The sequence below is a fragment of the Balearica regulorum genome, chromosome 13 (genome assembly GCF_011004875.1).
Source record: "Balearica regulorum gibbericeps isolate bBalReg1 chromosome 13, bBalReg1.pri, whole genome shotgun sequence".
NCBI classification, from domain to species: domain Eukaryota; kingdom Metazoa; phylum Chordata; class Aves; order Gruiformes; family Gruidae; genus Balearica; species Balearica regulorum.
The window spans coordinates 8,582,660-8,604,461 of record NC_046196.1 but is presented as its reverse complement, the minus strand read 5'-3'; the positions used below and the strand labels follow the sequence as shown (position 1 = coordinate 8,604,461).

Genomic DNA, 21,802 nt, shown 5'->3' with positions numbered 1-21,802 from the left:
ATTCCCAAATGGAAAGGGCCAAGGCCAGAACTAGGAAAACAGAAAGCTTTAGCTATCATCTGGCTTAACATAAGGATTCAGAAGAAGCAAGGTATATGAGAAATATATGCAGAAAAATCAACCTGAGACCGTGCTTTGGAATGAAGATGGCAAAGAGTAGACACAAACTACCTTGCCTTTTTTGCTATCACAACCATTAAAGATGAACATGTGATTTTGGATTTGGGGAAGACTTTGCATCTGGGCATGGTTTCCTCTCTCTTTTTGGGACTTCCTCTAGCAGGGGGAACAACTTCTATGAAACAACACTGGCAATACATAACAATTCTAATTAAAAATTAATATTTCCATTAACTAGAGATAAATGCGTAAAGCTGTGTAGGAATGGCTTGGGCAGTCCTGTGGTCCAGATGTTTTTTCCAAGATTCAGTCACATTCCTGAGCTCTCTTCTTGCGTCAGTTGGTCATAAGCAGTGAATTAGAACAAACAGATTGTTAGATCCCAATCTTGTCTCCAGTTTTTAAACAACAGTTCACTCTAGTGTATTATAAGATGATACCAAAAGGTAAGCAATGAAAAGCAGTTTGTGCACAGTTGCAGTATGAATATAAACAGAGACAAAACTAGCAAATCAAATAGAATAAAAAAGCAGTAGCAAAGAATAAACAGAAACATAAAAGAAGCCATCTGGAATCAAAGATACTCAAATGACACGGTAGGAAACTGAGGCAGACAAAAGCAGAGATTACACTCTTAAATGAAAGTGTTAGGGATATTATTGCTGTAATTCTCTTTGAATATGGTTATGAAACTGCAGCTGAGAAGTGTGAGCAGTAATGTCTTTTGACAGTTACTCCAAAGGCTTCGAGTTACATGATTCTCATATCTTAAATGAAACCTTTGTCATCCATGGACATGTCTGTTTCCTTTCTGAAAGTGTTCAAAGTACTGACATTATGTCAGGTACATCAAGTCTGTGCCCCAATTTGTCATTACCCTGAATAATAATGCAGAATATTTGGGTTTCCTCTTCCCAATTGTGCAGCTATAATTCCCATTACTAAAGATGGGATCAGCCTATCCATGGAGAAAATGATTCTATTAAATAGAAATTACATTCACTTTATTAATTTTGTGTTCTGTGCAAATGAATTGAATCTATAATAGTTTAATTATGAATGATTTTTTTAAACTGGGTCATCAATAAACATGCTCATTGTCCGTTATGTGTCAGAGCACGTCAACAATACACACAAAAACTTTCTATAACACCTGATAATGTTCATATTTTTAGGAAAAAACCAACCCCAAACCTGCAAATTCACATACAGAAAGAAACACATGATGAGTAAGATGCATTAGAGTTTTTGAAAGTGTTGATATAAATTACTGTAAAAGTCACTCAAATCCTTCCATACTTTCACAGAATGAGCTAGAGCTTCTTAGAACCCAGCAGTTTTGGAAAAGAGTTATAAAAGCTGAAAATTCTGTCTCTAAGCTCATTAAATGAGGTCTGCCTTATAAATAAGGAATTTTTTTGCAAGGCATAGGTAATAAGTAGAAGAACCTGAAGCATTAGGATAATGTTGGTGTGTTATGTGTATATCTGTGTAACATCAGGTGAAAATCAATGATGCACTAGTTAATCCCTTAAAAAAGATTCCAGAGTTAGGAAAGAGAAGAACGATGCAAATTTTAAAATGAAGTTTTAAGGGCAGATTATGCCTTTTCCCGTGAAACAAGAGGTAATTCCCTCGTAATTACAGGAGGATGAATTAATTACTTTCTAACAAACTCAAATAAAAACTTGACTACATAATGCCTTCTTCTCTTTTCTTAATTAAAAATGTCCAGGAGCATTTTCATAATATGTAGATTTTCCCCCTCTTGTGAATTATTGATATATTTATGCTTTTTTACTAACATGAGGAAATTGGGGTTGCAAATCCTCCCTTTGATGATGCATCTTATTACGGGCTAGTCTGTGTCAAGTTGTGCATCAATGCACCTGGAGAGGACTCAAAGTGCCTAATGTTACTACAAAGGTCAGTCAACAGCTTTCTGCTAATTCTGGGTATGGAGCAGACCCAAGTGCATTATGTACTTTCCTGATGGTGAACACATGGCTTGAACATGAAATTCATTGTGCTGAGCAAGCTGTTGTTTTGACTACCATTGAGTTGCCAGGTAGCTGACTGAGAGCAGGTGAGACATTTTCCATCTGCAGAAGAGACTCATAAATCTCTATGTGTACTCAGACCTGCAAAAGAACTTCATAAACCTAGCCTAGAGCTTCTGCAGCCTTCATCCATGCATTAGGTCCTTGGTTGCATACACAACCAAGTATTTGTTAAGGAAATATGATTAAAAATACGATGAACAAATATGAATGGAATAGGAGAATTTAATATCAGTAACGTGCTCATGTATTTTTTTTTTTTACCACAGAGTAATACTTTTACATCTACAGAATATAGAGGCTCTTTGACTAAGTTTCATCTCTGCAATTTCTCTTGCATTGATTGTAATTATGCATGTTTGTAACGTATGTACCTGGGAGACTATAAATGTATGTTATATATTCGAATAGCGTGTTGGCAATACTTTTAGATATGCTTTCATTATTCATGAAAATAATGTTAGTTTTGTGGAAGTACACTGTGTGTGCTGTTACCATTAATACTGGCTTCATTGGTTATCACCTGTATTATAACACAGAATAGCAGAGGAATTAATAACAATTAGAACTGCAGGGTTCAGAGGGTTCATTTTGAATGAAGTTCATTTTTTAGGAACGGACCTGTGCTGAGGTTACATGGAAGCCATTAGTAGGGTATTAATACAGGGTATCTGCATCACCATTAAAACTAGGAGAGGATCCAAAACCTCTCCTGTTGCTATAAATCCAGGCAAGAATTGGGTCTTGGGGTTGCATCTGCTACTTTAAGGCAGAGAGATGTTTGAATTTATAGTCCCACAGGCAGGGCAGTGATGGAGGAAGATGATTTCACTTCCTTTGAAGTCTAATTAACTGAATGTCACATAAAGGGAGTTTGACGCACTCTGAACATGGTTAAGTTTTCCAGTAAACATGCTTTTCTCTTTGTTTTGGGATGCTGTCTAGTAGTGGGACATAGGGGCTAGCTATAGATGTCTCCTATTTAAAAAGAAGTTCTTGTTACATGTCTCGATATTGCTCTGAAAAATAAGAGGTCAGCTTTCAAGCACAAGCACAACAAATAAAGCTACAGGTGTGGAAAGCAGTTTCACATTTACAATATTTATGAGGCTTTTTCAGCAGAAACCGATATTCATTTATCATGTTCATTATGCCTCTCTCTCATTCACCTAGACCCTATATAATTATGTGTTTAATGATCTTTAACCTTCACATGAACACAGCTTGCTGAAGCTTGACGATTGCTGTAAATTATCATTCACATCTGGTAGAAGACAGAAATATTACTTGGAAAAAAATACTAGGCTTTCTGGCCTAGAATTTCACTTCAGTTCTGTGATTTAACTTTGTAACTAGATGATGATGTTTTAATCCTAAATCCAAACCATGACGTTAGTTTGGAAAAATGGCTGTTCCATAGGTCATTATAAGGACAATAATCCTTAACACAAAAAAAAAAAGTTATATTCACATGTCTTACTGAGCAGACAAAACTGCAGTACCAACCAACAGGAGAGTGCTGTTTACTTAAATTAACATAATGTAAATTATGCTGATTGATCTCAAGTAAAAGCTGATGGCAACTACAAGAAGAAAAAACAGACTGAGTTTTTGGAAGAAGGACTCAGCTGTCATTTGACGGCTATGTGTATGTTCGTGTGGGCTGGGTAGGAAGAGTGAACTGGATTGAGTCATTCATATTCACAGACAGTTAAAGTGCTTTTAAAAAGTTGTTAAAACAATGGTGTGGTAATAATGTGTTGCCCAGCAAAACGCAGAGGATGAAGTTACTCCTCTTGCAGTCAGTGGGAGTTCTGCTATTATTGCAGAGCACAGAATACAGTGGTGGCCCAGGATTTTGTATATGTAATAAACCAGATCAACTGGAAAATCAGACCTGACTGCTATTGTCCACTGTGTTCATTGCAACATTTTGAGATTACTTTTTCTAAGGTACTGTTAACGAGTTTTCTAATCTCTTATTCCTGAACAGCTAATTTGCAGGTATAACTGTATGTGACCAGTTATCTACTGAAGAACCGGCGGAGCCTACTTGCAGTATGACATAAAAATCTACTTGTGGCTTGGCTGTACCCAGTGTTACAAGGCTTTTTTTCCACACCTATGTTTAATATCCTGATACTGGTCCTTGTATCAAATGATAACGTTGCCTAGCCCTAGCAACCACTATTAACAATTGAAGAGTAAAATGCATGACCAGCAATAATTTCTGTTGTGCTGTGTGGTGGGTTGGCCTTGGCTGGATGCCAGGTGCCCGCCAAGCCGCTCTATCACTCCCCTCCCTCCTCAGCAGGACAGGGAGGGGAGAAAAATAAGACGGAACAAAAACTCGTGGGTCAAGATAAAGGCAGTTTAATAAAGCAAAAGGTAATGCATGGAAGAAAAGGAAAATAAAAACTTTATTCTCTACTTCCAGGCCATTGGCCACTTCCTGGGAACCAGGGCTTCAGTACGTATAGCAGTTGCTCCGGAAGACAAATATCATAAATAACGAATGCCCCCCTTTTCCTCCTTTCTTTTAGCTTTTTATTGCTGAGCAGACATCATATGGTACGGAACATCCCTGTGGTCACTTTGGGTCAGCTGTCCTGGTTTTGTCCCCTCCCAAGATCTTGCTCACCCCCAGGCTACTGATGAGGGGGGGGAAATGTTGGAGGGACAGCCTTGATGTGTGCTGGCACTGCTCAGCAGTAGCCAAAACACTGGTGTGTTATCAACACCTTGCTAGCTACCAATACACAGCACAGCACTGTGCGGGCTGCTCTGGGGAAAATTAACTCCATCTCCAATACAAGCTCTGTGTACAAAACCGAGTAAAGAGGAACAAGTGTAGTAGTAGTAGTTGTAAGTCATGTTGCAGCTATCCTAAACAGGTTATATGTATTTCCTTCAGACTATCTTTTCTGAGGCAGAGATAAATAATAAATGCAAGTTACATTTTTAATGACATGTTATTCACTTATTGTTCACATTGAGTGTGTTAGTTTTAACAGTAAATAGAATTTAAAGCACTATTACTGTATATTTAAGTTATTAGCCTGTATTTTTGAATGTGTTGACACGAATACATATGGTCCACCAATTGGTGTGCTCGCCCTCGCAAATTAAAAATTATTGGAGATAATCCGGTATTTAGTACTTGGCTCAGAGCCTACAAAAAAAATCAATGGAATTTCTTTGTTTATTTCCAGTGTTCTTCAGTTCAGACTTTTAATTAACAAAAATAAATAAATAAATAAGTAAGTAAAGAAGAAAACCTATTTTTCCCATACTGTTTCAGGTTGTTATAATCCTGTCTTGTTTTTTGAAAAGCCAAGTACAGTCTAAATATTATTTTTTCTAGTGGGGCATTGAGGAGAACGGGAAGATATGTGTAAGGCTGGTCCTTATATTTCTGGAAACTTGCTTTTACAAAGCTTTCTTTCAGGGGAAATACTTTTAGAATAAAGATCTTAGAACCTTTTAAGTTCTTCTAACAGCTGAGTTATGATACAGTTTTCGATTTCTGTGATTGCTATCTGTTACAACATTTACATAGATGCCAGGATTCAGCCATTTTCGCTCACCTGAAAATAAGCTGAAAGTAATAACTGAAAATAATAAACTAGATTAAAATATGTTATTGTTAATCCTTTATTTGCCCTTTGATCTAATAGGTTAAGGACATTTTATACTTGTTCATTTTGGCTGATAATAGTTCTGAAGACATTTACATTTTAGAACAGGAATTTAAAATATATATAACAGTTGCTTTTTAAATAGAAAGTCTAATTATGCCTATGATTACATTCACTTTTGATTAGTATGCATACAAATCCCTACTCTCCTTGTGTATTCAAGCTGAGATATGGATCACTGTAGCTAGGATTAAAGTACAAAAGAATAACTTGACAAAATGTATGGTTAGACCAATGCAAAAAAAAAAACCCTGGATGTAATTTTTGTCTCTAAAATGCTTTTTTTCCTTTCAGTTACACACAGATTTGGATCCTGGCAGTAGCAAAATCAAGTATATTCTGTCAGGAGATGGAGCTGGAACAATCTTTGTGATCAATGACAAGACTGGAGACATTCATGCAATGAAAAGGCTTGACCGTGAGGAAAAAGCTGAATACACTCTAACAGCTCAAGCAGTCGACAGGGACACAAACAAACCTCTGGAGCCTCCTTCAGAATTCATTATTAAGGTTCAAGACATCAATGACAATGCCCCAGAGTTTGTTGATGGTCCATATCATGCCACGGTTCCAGAAATGTCTGTTGTAGGTATGTACGTCTAAACATTGACAAACTTTGATTGCTCGCAGTTTAAACTATGCCAGTATGCCATTGAGTTGTTGATGAATAAGATATTTATTATGTTGTTAGCATTAATTTGCATATTTTCAAATCTCTTCTTGGCCGAAGCTTTCATCTGCAGCACGATAGTAGAGTCCCTTAGTAGTAAGAAAATGACTAACAGATGTATTAATGTGTCTTTCTTTGTCCAACAACACTTTAATGGGCTAAATTTATATTCCCCTTACGACGCTGTAGTTAGAGTATTGTTATTGAGAAGGATTTATCAAGATTTGTTCCAACATGACACTCTAATCCTATTGATACTTTGTGATGTTTAATTATTTGTTTGTGTATTTTCATACACAGATGTAGTACTTGCAGTATGTTGATACATACTTATTTGTTTTCCTCTAAGTGCAACTGTAATCAGCCAAAAACATTGAAATGAAAGATGCTGTGTCTGGGAATTGATGGTTAGACTCTAGAGTGGACTTAACCAATTAGCCACAGGATTTGCACGGAAGATGGAAAGGAAAAACAGAGAAAGCTGTAGAAAAAGATCGTGAAAAGGGAAATTAAATGTGTGAAAGGGGAGAAAAAGAAAGGAGTAGGAAATAATCTTCTTAATATGTTTTACTTATATTTATTCATTTTTTGTTAGATTAGCGTGAATCTATTTCCTCGTGGATTAACATATTAGTGGGTGTTTTTTGCAAAATTTGGCCCATGTTCTGTATTTGCAAATGTATAAGTATGTACTGACAGAGGTACGTATTTACGTACTCAGGTTCTCAGTCCATGCTGACACATACGTATTGAGTGCGGGTGATCTTTAACAGTCAGTAATGCAAAAGGGAAGGAAACTCATCAAACCAACAGAGTCAATTTCAGGGTAATGTAAGAATTCAGTATAAGCAAAGACGTCAAAATCTGTCCATGAAATGCAGAGTAAATTCTAATGTTTTCTAGTATTAGGATGAGGATAATGTGCTTTTCAGCAATTTGTCTGCATCTGTCAAAGCAAGGTATTTGAAGGAGTGCCGAGGTACTTTGTAAAATAAAGCAGCACCCTATCAAAAAGTTTCAGAAACACCATTCTGTCTTATTTAGTTAAAAAGAAGAGGAATGTGAGGAGCCAGAACCATCCTCTCACTGATAAAGTGAGTTGTACCAGGTCATTTTCAAACGTAAGCATAGTGTGCTGACTAGATGGTGATACCTGAGGCTTCTTTTTTTTTTTTTTTTTCAACACTTCTCAAACAGATTTTCATCTCTTGGTTGCACTGAATTGCTTGTGGCAAAACTGATAGGTGCATTTACAAGCCTGCATGTCAGTTCTTTTACCAAACCATAGGTTTAATTTGTTGTTAATTTTAATTTTACAGCAGCACAAACATAATATGGACCTGCTTTTAGATAATAGTTTTGCAAAGCTCTAGGCAAGAAAACAGCTTAATTAAATAGAATAAATTAAAAAAAAAAAAAAAAAGAAAAAAGAATGAAGGAGTAGGAGAAGGAGAAGGAGAAAGGGAAGGCAGTTAATCCTTATATGAACGGAACTCGTTTGATATTCTAGGAAAAAACAAAATTAAGATATATGCAGACAAGAAAAGATGGTTTCTGATCACAAAGGCTACTATAACAATAATTTATATGAGCAATGCTTATAATTCTTAGAAAAGAATGGCCCCTATCCATGGAGTATCTACTGTAAAGAAGATGAGGAAAAGAACTGCAAAAACTTTGACAGGAAAATAGAAGATCAGATGAGTAAAATCTAGTGAATTGGTTTACATGAGGTTTAAAAGATGGTAAAAGTGCAATGAGAGCAATAAAAGGTAAAACATTAACGGAAGAGAAGGAAAGTGAAACAATTGAGAAAAGTGTTAGGTTGAAAGAGGAGGGGAAAATGTAAAGGAAGGTCATCAGAGATGAATTAAAAGAGAAAACTTTATCAGGGAAAACTTTATAGTAGAAGACAGTAGAAGAAATTACTAATGCCTGGATACAGATGTCAGTTCAGGTGATAGTGAAAGGGATTGGCTTTTGGAGGATGTCACCTGTTTCCCCTAGAATGATGGGGGAAGGAGAAACAGTTCTTCACTGAACTTCCTCTGGAATCATGTAGTTCCACGTTTTTATGTATTTTTAGGCTGCATGGAAAAGCTTGGTCCAAAATGAGTTTATTCTAAAACCACAAATATAGGTGGAAATTTGTTATCATTTATCTCAGAGGTCTACCATTTATTACATTTATTACTGAAACTATGCACATTTTGCACATTTGTCCCTTGTGATCCCTGAACTTTGCATGTTTTTAAGTGACATTCCTAGGAGTGCGTGTTTTGGAGTTACTTCTCTAAAGAAGCACAAACATACACGCCTGCTCTTTGGTTGAAAAACAAAATCTAATTCTCAGCTGCCACTTCAAAACGCAGAATATGTTTGCCATTGCATTACATGGGTCACGAATGACCGTATAATCTATGCAGCACATACAGTCAAGTCTGCATCTTAATCTCTGATGGAACCAAGTTTCAAGGCTGGAAAGTTGAAGATGAGAATGTTGTCCCTTCACCAATGTTGCTGTTACTGTTCCCTTCTGCCTTGCTCTTTTAACCTACAGGTAGCAACATCAAAAGCTGTACTAAATGATGCTCCGTAAATTATTTAACTTTCTTTAACTTTTGTTAGTCCTCTTAAAATTACTTTAACTCCTCTATAATGTTTATAAGAAAACTGTCTCCTTTCAGAGTTCAAGGAATTTTGCCACACTATGAGTATTTCACTTCCATTATCCACTTACTTAATTCCCCTTAAAGAGATCTCCTCCCACTGCTAATTTCAGCCTTGACATTTCTACAACACAGTCATTACTAGGCAGTGTTCTTATTCAGGATGAACCAAAGTTCTACTAAACTTCTTCTTTCCTCAAAATGCTTATACCAATTCTGACTGCTCTGAAACAGAAGAGGAACTCGCATGCTATATATATATATTTATAGTACTTATGTAATGAGGGTGCAGTACAAGGCATTTTATTTTTGGACCTCTGTGGAAAGCAATGCATAAAATACAGATGAACGCATTAACCTTTCATTATTCTGTAATGTAGAGGGTTCTAACTCAATGCAGTTTTTCTAATAGGTACATTAGATTCTGGTCTTATGTTCCTTGCTAAAAGAGATGTATTATATGAATGTCAGTGGTATTTTTGCATGGCTATCTAGAACATGAATAATACACTATGAGGATGTGAAAACTGCAATGTACGTGCAAACTTTCTGTATGTGATATGTGTGAATGTGTGTGTATGCCGATATATGAGATTATCACACATATATAGCACAATCCAGCCTGTTTGATTTTTATGTTATTTTTCAGTGATATCTGGAAAATCCTGCTTCCCTACTAAAACAAAAGAAAAGGATTTGTATGGCTTTCCTCCTACTACTTGGTGCAAAGACAATTAGTATTACACTGTGTTATCTCCGGTAGGAATGATGCTCACTTTTCAGCTGTCTTCACAGAACACACACCCACACACGTACTGAGTGGTGTGTATCGTCACTGTGTTCAGAGTTATTTTGAAATAATTTATTTCCTTCTCTGAGGAAAGAGAGGAGCACATTCCAGAAAAAGTTTTGAGAACTAAATTGAATTTTCCCTTATTTCATTTTTGTGTTCCTTTTTTTTATGTAATTCCTGTATAATTTACCATAGTAAACCCTGTTCCCCAACTCCAAAATGATGAATTTTCCTGTGAAAGCAAATAGTGTATATGGAGAATATGTTCTTTGCTGAAAATGAGCACTTTAATCTTTTAATTCTGATATTAATTTTCTTAAGGAATTAAAGATCAAAAAGTGAAATCTGTGGAATCACTTAATTGTAATAGTATTGCATTTCACAAATAGCAAATAATTTAACTTGTCTATAAACATTGTTTAGTCACTTTTAGATGTAAAGAGTCACACTGGGAATGAAACTTGGTTAAAACCTTTTTAAAACATATTCAGTTAAGCTTCTGGGAGGAAGAAACCCATGACTTTTTTTTTTTTTTTTTTAACCCATTTGTCTGTGAGCTCTCTATATATGTCTGCAATGAAGATAGCATATTATGTAAATGAATGAGCCATCTTAGAAGATCCACAAGGGTAATTGGAACTGGCCCTGTAGCTTATGTAAAGAAAAACAAAAAAAAAAGAAAAACAAAACACACACACACACACATACCCCCCAAGTACGTTCTGTATCAGGGTTGCCTTCTCAGCTACGCGCAGGTTCCCAAATTCCCTAAAAGCATGTTGCAGACGTGATAATGGGAGCAAAAGTGGATATTGTCACCCAGCAGTATAGTTTCAGGATCTTTTTTTCAGGAGAGGAATGAGGAGTGAAATTTCTTGATTTTGTTCTTAGTGAAGCCAAGAGTGTTTAGACAGCTAGTGTCATGTTGAAAGACAGAAGACGACAGAAGTAGAGTGACAAATGTGTTGGTGAAATAAAAAAAGGACACAGATGGAAAAAGAACAAAAGCCATAAGGGAAGAAATTTCTCTCATAGTTTGCCTGAATTAAGGTAAACAGTCAAACTTTAATAGTCTCCAAATATTAAGAATTTCCCTGACAGTCATTAAAAAACCTAGCATAAAATACATATAGTGGAATTCAGACTGCCATTGCTCTAGAAATCCTTTTACCTTTAACACTTAAAAACATTAACAATGTGAAAAAGCTTGGAATAATATTTTTGTCCTTAAATGCTTCAATGAAAACTGTTTATTGGGGGGAAAAAGGTCTTTATTGGAAAGGGTTTAGGCTTTCAGTTGAGTCAGAATATCAATTTCCAATTTTGGCACAAGCACATTTTCTTAGCAATGTTTTCCTTTGGATCAAAGTCTGCCCTTGATTACACCACTGTAAATAAGAAATCATTCAATCATTTTTATATTTCTTTCAAAAGCAGAACAGAGTTATTTAGTATAGCCACGTATAGTAGATGCGCACTGTACACAGTGTAGCTTTTCTTTCCAGTTCTCCCAAAGATATTAGTTCTCTTCCGGTTACAAATTGTTTGCAAAAGGACAAAATCTGCTGAATATGAAATCAACATGCAATGTCTGATACAAATAGTGATAAAATAACTTGATAAATTAGAAAGTTGCGATAAAAACCTGACCTGAAATGTTATCAAGATCAACCACGCTGTCTTACTGCTTTTTTTCCTATGTATTCATTGATTTTTAAGGCACTGAGCATGACTGTTAAATCAATGATAGTTTGTCACAAAATTGTAGAGTAAAAGGACTATATTACTGGGGTCAACTACAAATTAGCCCATAGGGTAAATGCAAAGAGAGTGCAAAAGCTAAGGAAAAAACCAGCAGATGTTGTAAAATATGGCAACAATGTAACAGCTGTTAGAAAATGTATATCGTCATGTTGTCTTGTTCCTCTACTTGGTCATCTTGTGCATAATCAAATTCAGTAGCTGTGGTACTGAAGAGCATTTTACGTGAGAGATTTATTTAGTGAGCGTGCATGTGTTTAAAATCTTCTGTACATCCCCTGTGACTGAGACACAGTTCCAAAAGAAAGGCATAAGTAACCTTAAGTAATTGGTTAGGGTATATTCAAAACCAAGATAGTCTTCTCCTTATTTGACTTGTTATTGATGCTCGAAAAAGCATATTTTTCCATATGTGCTATTGTTTTTGTACTATTCAATTCTAATGAGGTCTGACTGAAAATGTTATTATCTTTTTATATTGTTCTGAAATGATCATTATGAGCTTGAGGACCATGGGTGAAGTTATGGTATTGCTCTTTAGGGGTTTATAATCTGACCCTTTAGTTGCACTGACCTACGTTGTCTTGAGTGTGCCAAGCTAGTTCATCTACTTTATACAAAATTGCTAAAATCAGTGGGATTGCTCAGAATACTTCATACCAATGGCAGCAAGTACTTGAATGTTCAGGTTCTGAAGACACTGGTTCTTAGAAATAAGCCCTAAAGTACCTGTGCAAAGTATGGAGCTATTAAGGTGTAGTGGTTTCTTAGACAAAAGCTACTGCTTTTCCTCTCCATTAACTGTAGCAATTTGTTACAAATTTTCTATTTTTTGTGCACAACATGCATTCCGTTTACATGAAGGAACATCGTGCAAATGACACACAGTGAAGATAACCTCCTCGGGAAAAAGCCGTTTGGATCAGAATTGAAGTCATAGTTCCTTATGGAGTTCCATATAGAGGAATACATGATGTTCCCGTTTCACAGGATGAGGACAGACAGACATAGCTGTCTGTTGATCATATGAGGGCAGAGCAGAGAAAATTTTGGCAGCCTTAGGTTCGTGCTTCTCTAGTCCTATGTAATGTATAAGGATCTCTCCTACTGTAATTTTTTCAGATGATTCTTGTCTCGTAGTCACAAACTTCTTGTTCTTGTTGCAGATATTCTGCTTCTGAAATTCTTTGTCATTGCTTTCATTTGTACGTATCAAACATATCGTTGTATTTCTGTTCTGTGACTATATGAAAATAAGTTTGACTCAGGTTTCTGATACAGTCTCTTTTGGTGACAAGTTTAAATCTACTCTTATGAAGGATTTTTCACAATTTTCTCAAATTTCAAATTTTGAAGAAAAAAATGTTTAAAACAGTGGTAGGAGTTTTGTTGACATTGAAAGCATGCCGTTTCATTTTTCCAAGCATCTATGCTTGTGACATGAGCCCGTTTGCTGGCGAGTGGATGCTGCCTAAGTGGAAAACAGACAGATGAGAGGAAGGAGACTGTTAAAGAAAAATTCTACCAGACGTGAGTTACCCTAGGTATGCTTTATTGCAGCGCTGGATGCACGGGGGAAATAGCTCCACCAAACGTGCATGCCAGGTGATCACCAACATACAGGTTATATAGAATCAAAATATACATATTCATTATTTTTCTGAGAAAAGGCAGTCCTATGATAATCATTTCTTGGAATCCATTTCCATATTCTCCTCCCCATCACGCATGCTCAGTGATTTGAGTTGGTGGTCCTCAGGGGTCTCTGGTGGTCGTCAGTGGTCTCACACCTGTGTTCGCTGGATGACCCTCTTGCAGGCATGCGCAGTATCCTTGCTGTGGATACACTTGTCCCTTACAACTTACTCCATAAGATTAATATTCCCGGGCCTATTGTCCGGTTGGGTAGGGACTGTACAAGGAACGTAGCAGCATTGTACATTGCCATGGTCAGTTAGCTATTACCTTGATTACAAACTCCTTTCCCACGATTATAGGCTTTAAAACAGTTCTAGGCCTTAAGCAGCTTTCTAGTTAATATAAGTTTTCTTATAGCTAAGCTTCTATATTTTTACAGAGACCAGTATAGATTTCTGCCAGACTGGGGCTCTATGAAATGCCACAGGGCTGGACTGGAACATATTCTGTATTTTTGCAGTTGTGGGAAATGTAGACAAGTTCTAACTATGAGGTAGAAAGTTCTAGGTCAGAAAATTAAATTCAGTGTGGTAATATTTTCACAGAAACTTTCATTAGTATAACTTACATCACTCTGCTTACAGAAAAGATTTAGCTTCAGGATGCTGGGGACCAATACTCCTCAAACTCTGTTAATTCAGATGGCCTATGTTAGACGTCTCTTTGATGGACACACTTGACATTTGGGAAAATGAGACTCAGGTCCAAGTCAGAATCCATTTTTTTTCTGGCACTGGTCATTCCCCACCCCGCCCCCAGTTGGTACCTCTGTCTTTGTTCAGTTGCTGAATCCGCAGCACTTAATGTTTCTTCGTGAATACAGATAAGCAATCGCCTGCGGAGCCGATGTCAATATGGCTTTCTCATGAATCAGCCGGTAGAGTACTGCTGGGCAGCTGATTCAACTGTACCCTTTCCCTGGGGCCCAGACGGTCTCTGCTGCCATATGCTTGCTCCACAGCGGCCTGAGGGGGCAATATTTCAGTCGGCTTTTGCAACCTGGATTACAGTTGCTGGCGTTATAGGCTTCACTACCAAACAAAACAAGCAGAGCATCAAAGCTGCAAGATTATGCCAGCCATTTTCTGTTTTCACAACAGAAAGTTATAAATGAAAGAGTCTCTGCAATAAACAGCCGGGGCTAGTTTATTATTTATTTATATTTTTATACAATACACCTGAGCCTAACCTGAAACCTCCATTGAAATCAGCAAGCCTTATGGTACTTTTTTTCCTGTTTGGAAATATAGTGTAGAGCGATCATCCAATTTTTACTGTCTTTGCCGGGGGACCTCGCAGAATGAATGCTGATGAAATAGTCAATTGATTAGAGACAAGCAGGCTTTCAAAAAGTCCTGGGCAAAAGAAAAGCTATTTCCCACATCTCTCACAAGTATCAATTAATATTCCATAGTGAGGGGGATATCTAAAGGGAGAATAAAAAAATAACATGAAAAGAAAACATAATTCTTTAAGCCAAACATAAAATATATTTTACCCTTCTACCATTGCCTGTGATGTTACAGACTGTATTCTAATCCTAACAAACAGCCACCCAGGGGAATTTATAAAGGAATACCTGCAAGCTCTCTAATGGCACCATCTTATAACTTGTAGCAAGAAAGAACTGCCAGCCTTAAAACTGAAAAGGCAGTGTCCTTTCTTATTAGAGTCACACAAGCTAAATCCAAGCAGTAGATAACATCAGCAAGGATAATTGCCAAAGAGTTATCTATATCACTGGATCTGAATATATATTTCTGATGTTTTTTCCCATCATTTCCCAGCATTTTTGTTTCCCAAAGACGATGTTAAGAAGGCAGCATCAGAGTTCTAAAACAATTAGTTTGTGCACAAAAAAATGTAAAATATGCAGCTCATTAGATTTCACAGCCATGCTTCCTACAGTCCTCATTATACAGCTGTAACGTGCTGAAGGCTGCCAGCTTGCTCCATTGTCTGTGGGCTGTACAGAAGGTATTTTTCTCCTATGCATAGCAAGCACCTTTCATACTTCTGCAGTTACACATTTGCATACAATATATTTTTCCCATTTCCCTTACATGATAAAAAGTCCTTAAAATGACACATGAGCAATCTAAAAACATTGTTCTGTTACACGTGGTAGGATATTCAGTTGTTCAGAGGTTTTGATTCAGACACATACTGCATGATACTAACATTTTTTAAAGATTTTATTAACTTTCTAAACTATCTGCTCTAAAAATTGTGTTAAGAAATAGGTAACATTTGGAATAAACAACTCAGATTCCTCTTCTGCTTATGGAGCTAAACCTCACTTAGTATCTCAGAGTTATATTAAAAGATTATTTTCCTGGCGGAAACAGGAAACAGTTTCTTGCATTTTCCTGCATGGTTCTTCATAATTTATTGTAGTGGTTGTTGACCAAGCTGCTCCTGTATGATTCTTTCAGATTCCTTTATTAAGCCAGATTTTTCAGGTGTTAAAACTTTTGGGTTAGGCTATCTGTTCTTTGAGGCAGCATCCACTATTTTCTGTAGGTCTGTAGAGTTCTGGGTTCTCAAATCTCCCTTTCCGTGCATTTCAGTGACATTACATACAACTGGTTATATAAAACAAACAAGTAACGCTTTGTTACTCTAATCTTTTAGATTAAAAAAACTGAACATGAAATATCAGTTGCAGTTTATTTCAGAAAGTGTATACAATTGTCTATATGATTATATCAGTGCACATAGCTGTTTATCTATCTATATATATGGGTAATAACATAAATGAAAACAAGAGTCTTGCCAATTTTGTACTTGTCCTCTATGTTGGTGTGCCAGCTTACATGCTCAGAGTTCCTGGAGGGTTACTATTATAGACTGGTATAGTCTATTTTGAGTACATACACATAAGAGAGTAGTCTTATGGCTAAAATTTAGGCATTCACATTAGCTGGCTAATTTAATTTGGATTCCTTTGTGGTCAGCCAAGAAAGAAGGATCCCATGAGAGGACAATTCTGTCTTCCTCCCTTGGATAGAGCAGAAAGCTAGTGCAACTAAGTATCTAATTTAGCCAGTTGAGCCTAAAACTGTGTTGTATGAATAACCATCTTTTCCTTCTTCCTTACCTTAATCATCATAAACAAGATCATGACAGCATCACAGTATTTCACTACTTAGAGTCAAATAAATTACAGCCGGGAAAGACAAATTACCCTATTAGTTAATCTTCCTGTCTTTCTAGGGTTTTCCCTTAGAATACATTATCTAGCATCCTGTGCAATAGAGTGAACTCTCCAGTGAGGAGGATTCTGTTATTTCCCTTGGGGAGCTATTCCTCCTTGTACAATTTCTCATTGTAAGAAAGCTTTTGTTGTTGTTTTTCTCTTTGCAGAAGATTAAGTGAAGTCTTGTATCTATGTATTTGTGTGGTTCTCATCACCCACATATCAATATTACATCTGTAAAGTACACAAATTTTCTTTCTCATTTCTCCCTCTAGGAGTGGCTGTATACAGGATTATACTATAGATATAGTAGAATACATTCTGGCCTTCCTGTCTCAAGCATGTCAAGCATCAGTTGCTCATTTTTCCTGTAGCAGACCACTCTGGCCCATAACTCTACCCCTTCCACCTCCATTAATTTTTCATCACTGAAAGGGATCCACTGGACGCTTAAAAAGCAAATACCTCTCTGCTTTTCACAGGCTTTCCTTTAAGCGTGGGAAAATCTCCTGAAAAACTCACACAAGACCTCTCTCATCTGTTCTCAAAGCAGTCCTTAAAACTCGTCCGTGATGCTCACGTACGGTAGTCACTGTGGGGTAGGTGTGCTAAGCTGACAGCAGGCAGGTCAGGCAGCAGCACCACTGTGTGCTGACAGCATTGCTTCCCAGGGTGATTTACATCCTCTTGTCATCTCCTTGTCTCTCTTCAGTCGTCTGTCTGCAATTGTATTTCTTGGTACTCTTGGAGCCTTTGGGGAGAGGACTTTCTTGCATCACAAGACCTGATCCACATATTGGGCTTTTAGAACTTTGGCAGTAAAGTAACTATTAATAATAATTAGAATACATTCAAGTACTCATGTAGAACGTAGGAGTGAAATAACATACGATCTGCAAAAGAACCCTAAAACACTCATACAACGTACCCACTTATGTATGTGTGTATATCTGCATACACACCAAGCTATGCAATTTAAAATACAATGGTAATATTTTATATGTGTGTTTTGCATATGTTAACAAGTTCTGAAGTGCATTACACAGATTTCTATTCCATACGCATTTTCTTTATTTGGCTAGTGAAATCTCCAATTCATAGATTTTGTGTTTAGAAATGGTCTCATATAGAATAATACAGGATGATAAAGATTAAAACTATATTTTTGTATTTTAAAAAATCAGCAACAATGAAAAACAAATAAGAATAAGTTTCTTCAGCTTTGAGGCAGTAATAATTTACATGTCAAGAAGTTATACAGGTTTTTATGAGATTATTGCAGTTTATTCAATAAAAAATAGTTACCATGACAACAACTGTCATGCTACCTGTGAGATTATAGCAAAGAAGGACAGTGAAGAAAAGGCTTCATTTTGGAAAGAATGCTTATCTGACCTGCTGAATACAAACAATGCTTTGCTTTGACCACTACTGACTGCACGCCTACTATCAGCCAAACTCAAAATCTAGCTAGAGATTTTGAAGCACAGCGATCCTCTTAGAAAAACAAAACAGTTGGTAAATAATGGCAGGTCTTTTTCATGCAAATATACTCTTAATGCCCTGTCAGATTGGTAATCAGATCTTTGGAATGAAATGGAGATTTCAGAAGAATAGGAGAGAGAGAGTGAGGGAGCCCAAAAAGGGCATCAGAAAAGCAAAAAAACCCCAACCCCAGAAGTCCCTGGGAAAATGAGAAAACATGGTCCCACTAGCTTGCATTATGGTCACATTTTTTATTTTTACCAGCCATTACAATCTTTCAACAAAATGGTTGCTTCATTGAATATGGATTCATGTAAATTTCTGGCACTGACTATGCGTTACGTACTCTAGAACATACAGGTTTGGGGTTTTTTTTTCAGTACGCACATTTCACTGCCGCACCAAAAAATTTGCTTTCCTACTCCCTGTGGCAGCATATGCATTTTTCTTTCTGACTAATGTGCAGAATCTGTACCCTGACTTGCACATAAAAACACAGCCAAAACAACAGAAGAGCACTAGCTGAGCACACACGTCTTATTTTTATGATTGCTTTTAATCTTAGTTTGCCAGCAAACACAGGCTTTCTTACCTAGCCATATAAAAATACTTCTATTGTTAATTGCATCTCTGATTGCTAGCCTGTTGCAAAGAGAAACTATGAAACCTGACACTAACAGAGTAAAACAATCAGCAATGGTTAATGGCTAAATCACATTAGAAGTGTTCATTAATTAAAAGCTGTTGAATCTCTTTGCATTCCATATTTAATCGCAGGGTCATTAGCATTGCAAAAGTGTACCTCAGGAAAAAAACATAGAAAGTTTTTTAACTGAACATCTTAAAATTCACCTCATCTATCAAAAAAATGGGATTGTTTTACATAAGGCAATATTAGGTACATAAAGAAAAAAAGAAACTGATTATGTTGTTGGACCAGATTATATAAAACTGCTATATTATTGTAATTAGGACAACAGTGACTTGGACTATAATAGTGGCTTTCTTGTAAAAATGGCACCATTTCAAATTTATAGTCTCTAGCTAAATGAGTTTGTTGTAGCATTGACAAAGAAACAAACACAAGCCAAATCCATTCAAAATTAAACACAAACAGAAACCTTAGCTGTTTATTTGCTGGGTAGAACCCAGAATGTTGTTTTTCAAAGAGCATTTACTTAATAAATGCTCTTCCCTGCATTCTTACTGCTTTTTCAATGCAAAATTTTTATCTTTAAAACTTAAAGCACATTATGTGTGTAAAAAATATTTATGTATATGTAGTTTATAACTGCAGTGTCTGTAGTGGAGTAAAATCCTACTTAAATATTGATAATCCAAAGCTCTAGACCAAAGCACAAAGAGTTCTGCTGTGTTCAGGAGATTGCCTAAGTAACAGCCGTGGTGGCTGTGAGTTCCTTTTTTCTGCATTACTTTTACCCCTCAGGAGTCTCTCAGTTCTCCAAATCTCTTGTTCATGCTTAGTTGAAAAGGGTTCTGTCACTTATGGGAGTGGGATAGGTTGCTACTTCTTCTGGACCCTTAGCATCTTGCAGTGGAACCAGAGCAGCACTGATGCAGGAACATCTTCCGCAGCTGCAGAGGGGACAGAGTTTGTTCCTTTATATACTGCTTATTGCCAGTGTGAACATATTAATGTGGCATGTTTCACACCTGCAGAAGATTTGATTCAAGGCATAAAACAAAAAATTCAAATTAAAGGTGATAAAATTTAAACTATGTAAAAGCTTAACCAATTTCAATAGTGGAGGTAATTTCTTTAATTCGTGTTTCATGATTGCTTACATCTTTCATAAACAATTTTCATCAATAAAATTGTTGGGAGTAAATTACTGAATTTGACAGACCTCAGAACTGTGTATGATGGTCGGAAATGAAGTGCTGAGTGGCAGAGACTGGCAGTGTAAGAAATTGATTTCTAGGAGCTGGGAGAATATTTTATTTTTCCATTCCCTTCATTAGTTTTATTAAGCGAGGTTATAGTCACACTTCAAGTGACCTGTAAGGGAAAGAAAAAGAAGGGTATGCCGTTTCCCCCCACTTTTTGTGTATATAAACAGTGAATGGGAATACTGACTATTATGTATGTATTTTTAAGGTACGTACAAATTTCAGATAAACTTGGGGCCTCAATAAGTGAGTAAATTATATTATATCACAGAAAAAAAAATCTTGAGAGCTGAGCATCTGAAGCAATGTTAGGCACTGATTGCCTCTTTTTATTAAGGCATAGTCAACTTTAATGTCTAATGAATACTTGGGATAAAGGATGCATTTATCAAAGAATCAGCATACCTATTTAAGTTTTGAAATCTTGAAATAAATATCTAAGTCTTCAGGGATTCTCAAATGAAATAAGAAAAGAATAGACATTATATATCAAATCTTTCTAAACAAGCAATGTAATTATTTCTGAAGTCCTTTGAAATGAGAGCCAGCTAGGCAAATCAAACACAATCTCAAAGAAGTCAACAGCTTCACTTCTTTATTTTCCTTTGTGTGTAAAGTATATCATGGAAACAAACTGGAACAGCCTAGATAAAATACTTTTACAAAAATTTTCACTGTTCTGTGATGAACCGTATCTTATTCCTGCCCTGTCCCATTGTATCATATTCTGCACAAACCTCTTCTGTCTTAGAAGGTTACAAAACAAAAGTCTCATGATAGCAGCCCCTCCCACAGAAACCTAGTACGTCACCTGCTATTTCAGTTTGAATTCAGATGAAGAAAGCACTGACCTTGTATTCGGTTTGCATAGCAAAGTTTCGGTAATGAGGGGCTACAGGGGTGGCTTCTGTGAGAAGCTGCTAGAAGCTTCCCCTGTGTCTGATAGAGCCAATGCCAGCCGGCTCCAAGACGGACCCGCCGCTGGCCAAGGCCGAGCCCATCAGTGAGCACCTCTGGGGTAGTGTATTTGAGAAGGGGGAAAAGTTGCTGCACAATAGCAACTGCAGCCAGAGAGAGGAGTGAGAATATGTGAGAGGAACAACACTGTAGACACCGAGGTCGGTGAGGAAGGAGAAGCTCCAGGCGCCGGAGTGAAGATTCCCCTGCAGCCCGTGGAGAAGACCATGGTGAGGCAGCCTCACCCCTACGGCCCATGGAGTATGATGGTGCAGCAGGTATCTACCCGCAGCCAATGGAGGACCACACGCCGGAGCAGGTGGGGGTGCTAGAGTGGCTTTGGTGGGCACCTGGTGTCCAGCCAGGGTCAGCCCACCACAGACTTCTATATTATTTGGTGTCACACATGGGACAGCAGCTGTGAACTACAGGGAATGTCCTGCTGGGATGGTGGGGTTATAGACTGAATTCTGTGAAAGGGGAGGTACAGGTTGGCTAAGAGATTGTTTTCTGTAGGAACAACAAAATAGAGAACTTGTAATTGGTGTATGAGTTACAGAGGGTGAGCCAACAAAACTTAAATATGTGAGACAATTCTAATAGCTACATCTTTTCATGCTTTGTAACTACTGTGGGCAAGCCACAAAGGGTTCTTTTGTTCCTCTGTTCCTGCAACATCCGAACTGAAGCTTCCTGCATACTTCCTTGTCATTGTTCCCTATTTCATTTATTTTCTGTAGCCTTTGCCATGGCCTCTGAGTGTGCCCCATGGTTGCTTCCC

General features: G+C 37.0%; 1 protein-coding gene across 3 annotated transcripts in view; it reads left to right on the top strand.

Moving 5' to 3' along the window:
* The window catches only part of CDH8 (cadherin 8), a 151,235-nt gene that overhangs the window by 47,283 nt on the left and 82,150 nt on the right, over positions 1–21,802 (top strand). For all 3 annotated transcript variants that reach the window (XR_012837572.1, XM_075765508.1, XM_010312693.2), the window contains exon 3: positions 6,173–6,467. Coding sequence is in view for 2 of the 3 variants with exons in the window: in XM_075765508.1 (XP_075621623.1) it covers positions 6,173–6,467 (295 nt within the window). In the remaining variant the exon portion in view is untranslated. The remainder of the gene's footprint in view (positions 1–6,172; positions 6,468–21,802) is intronic.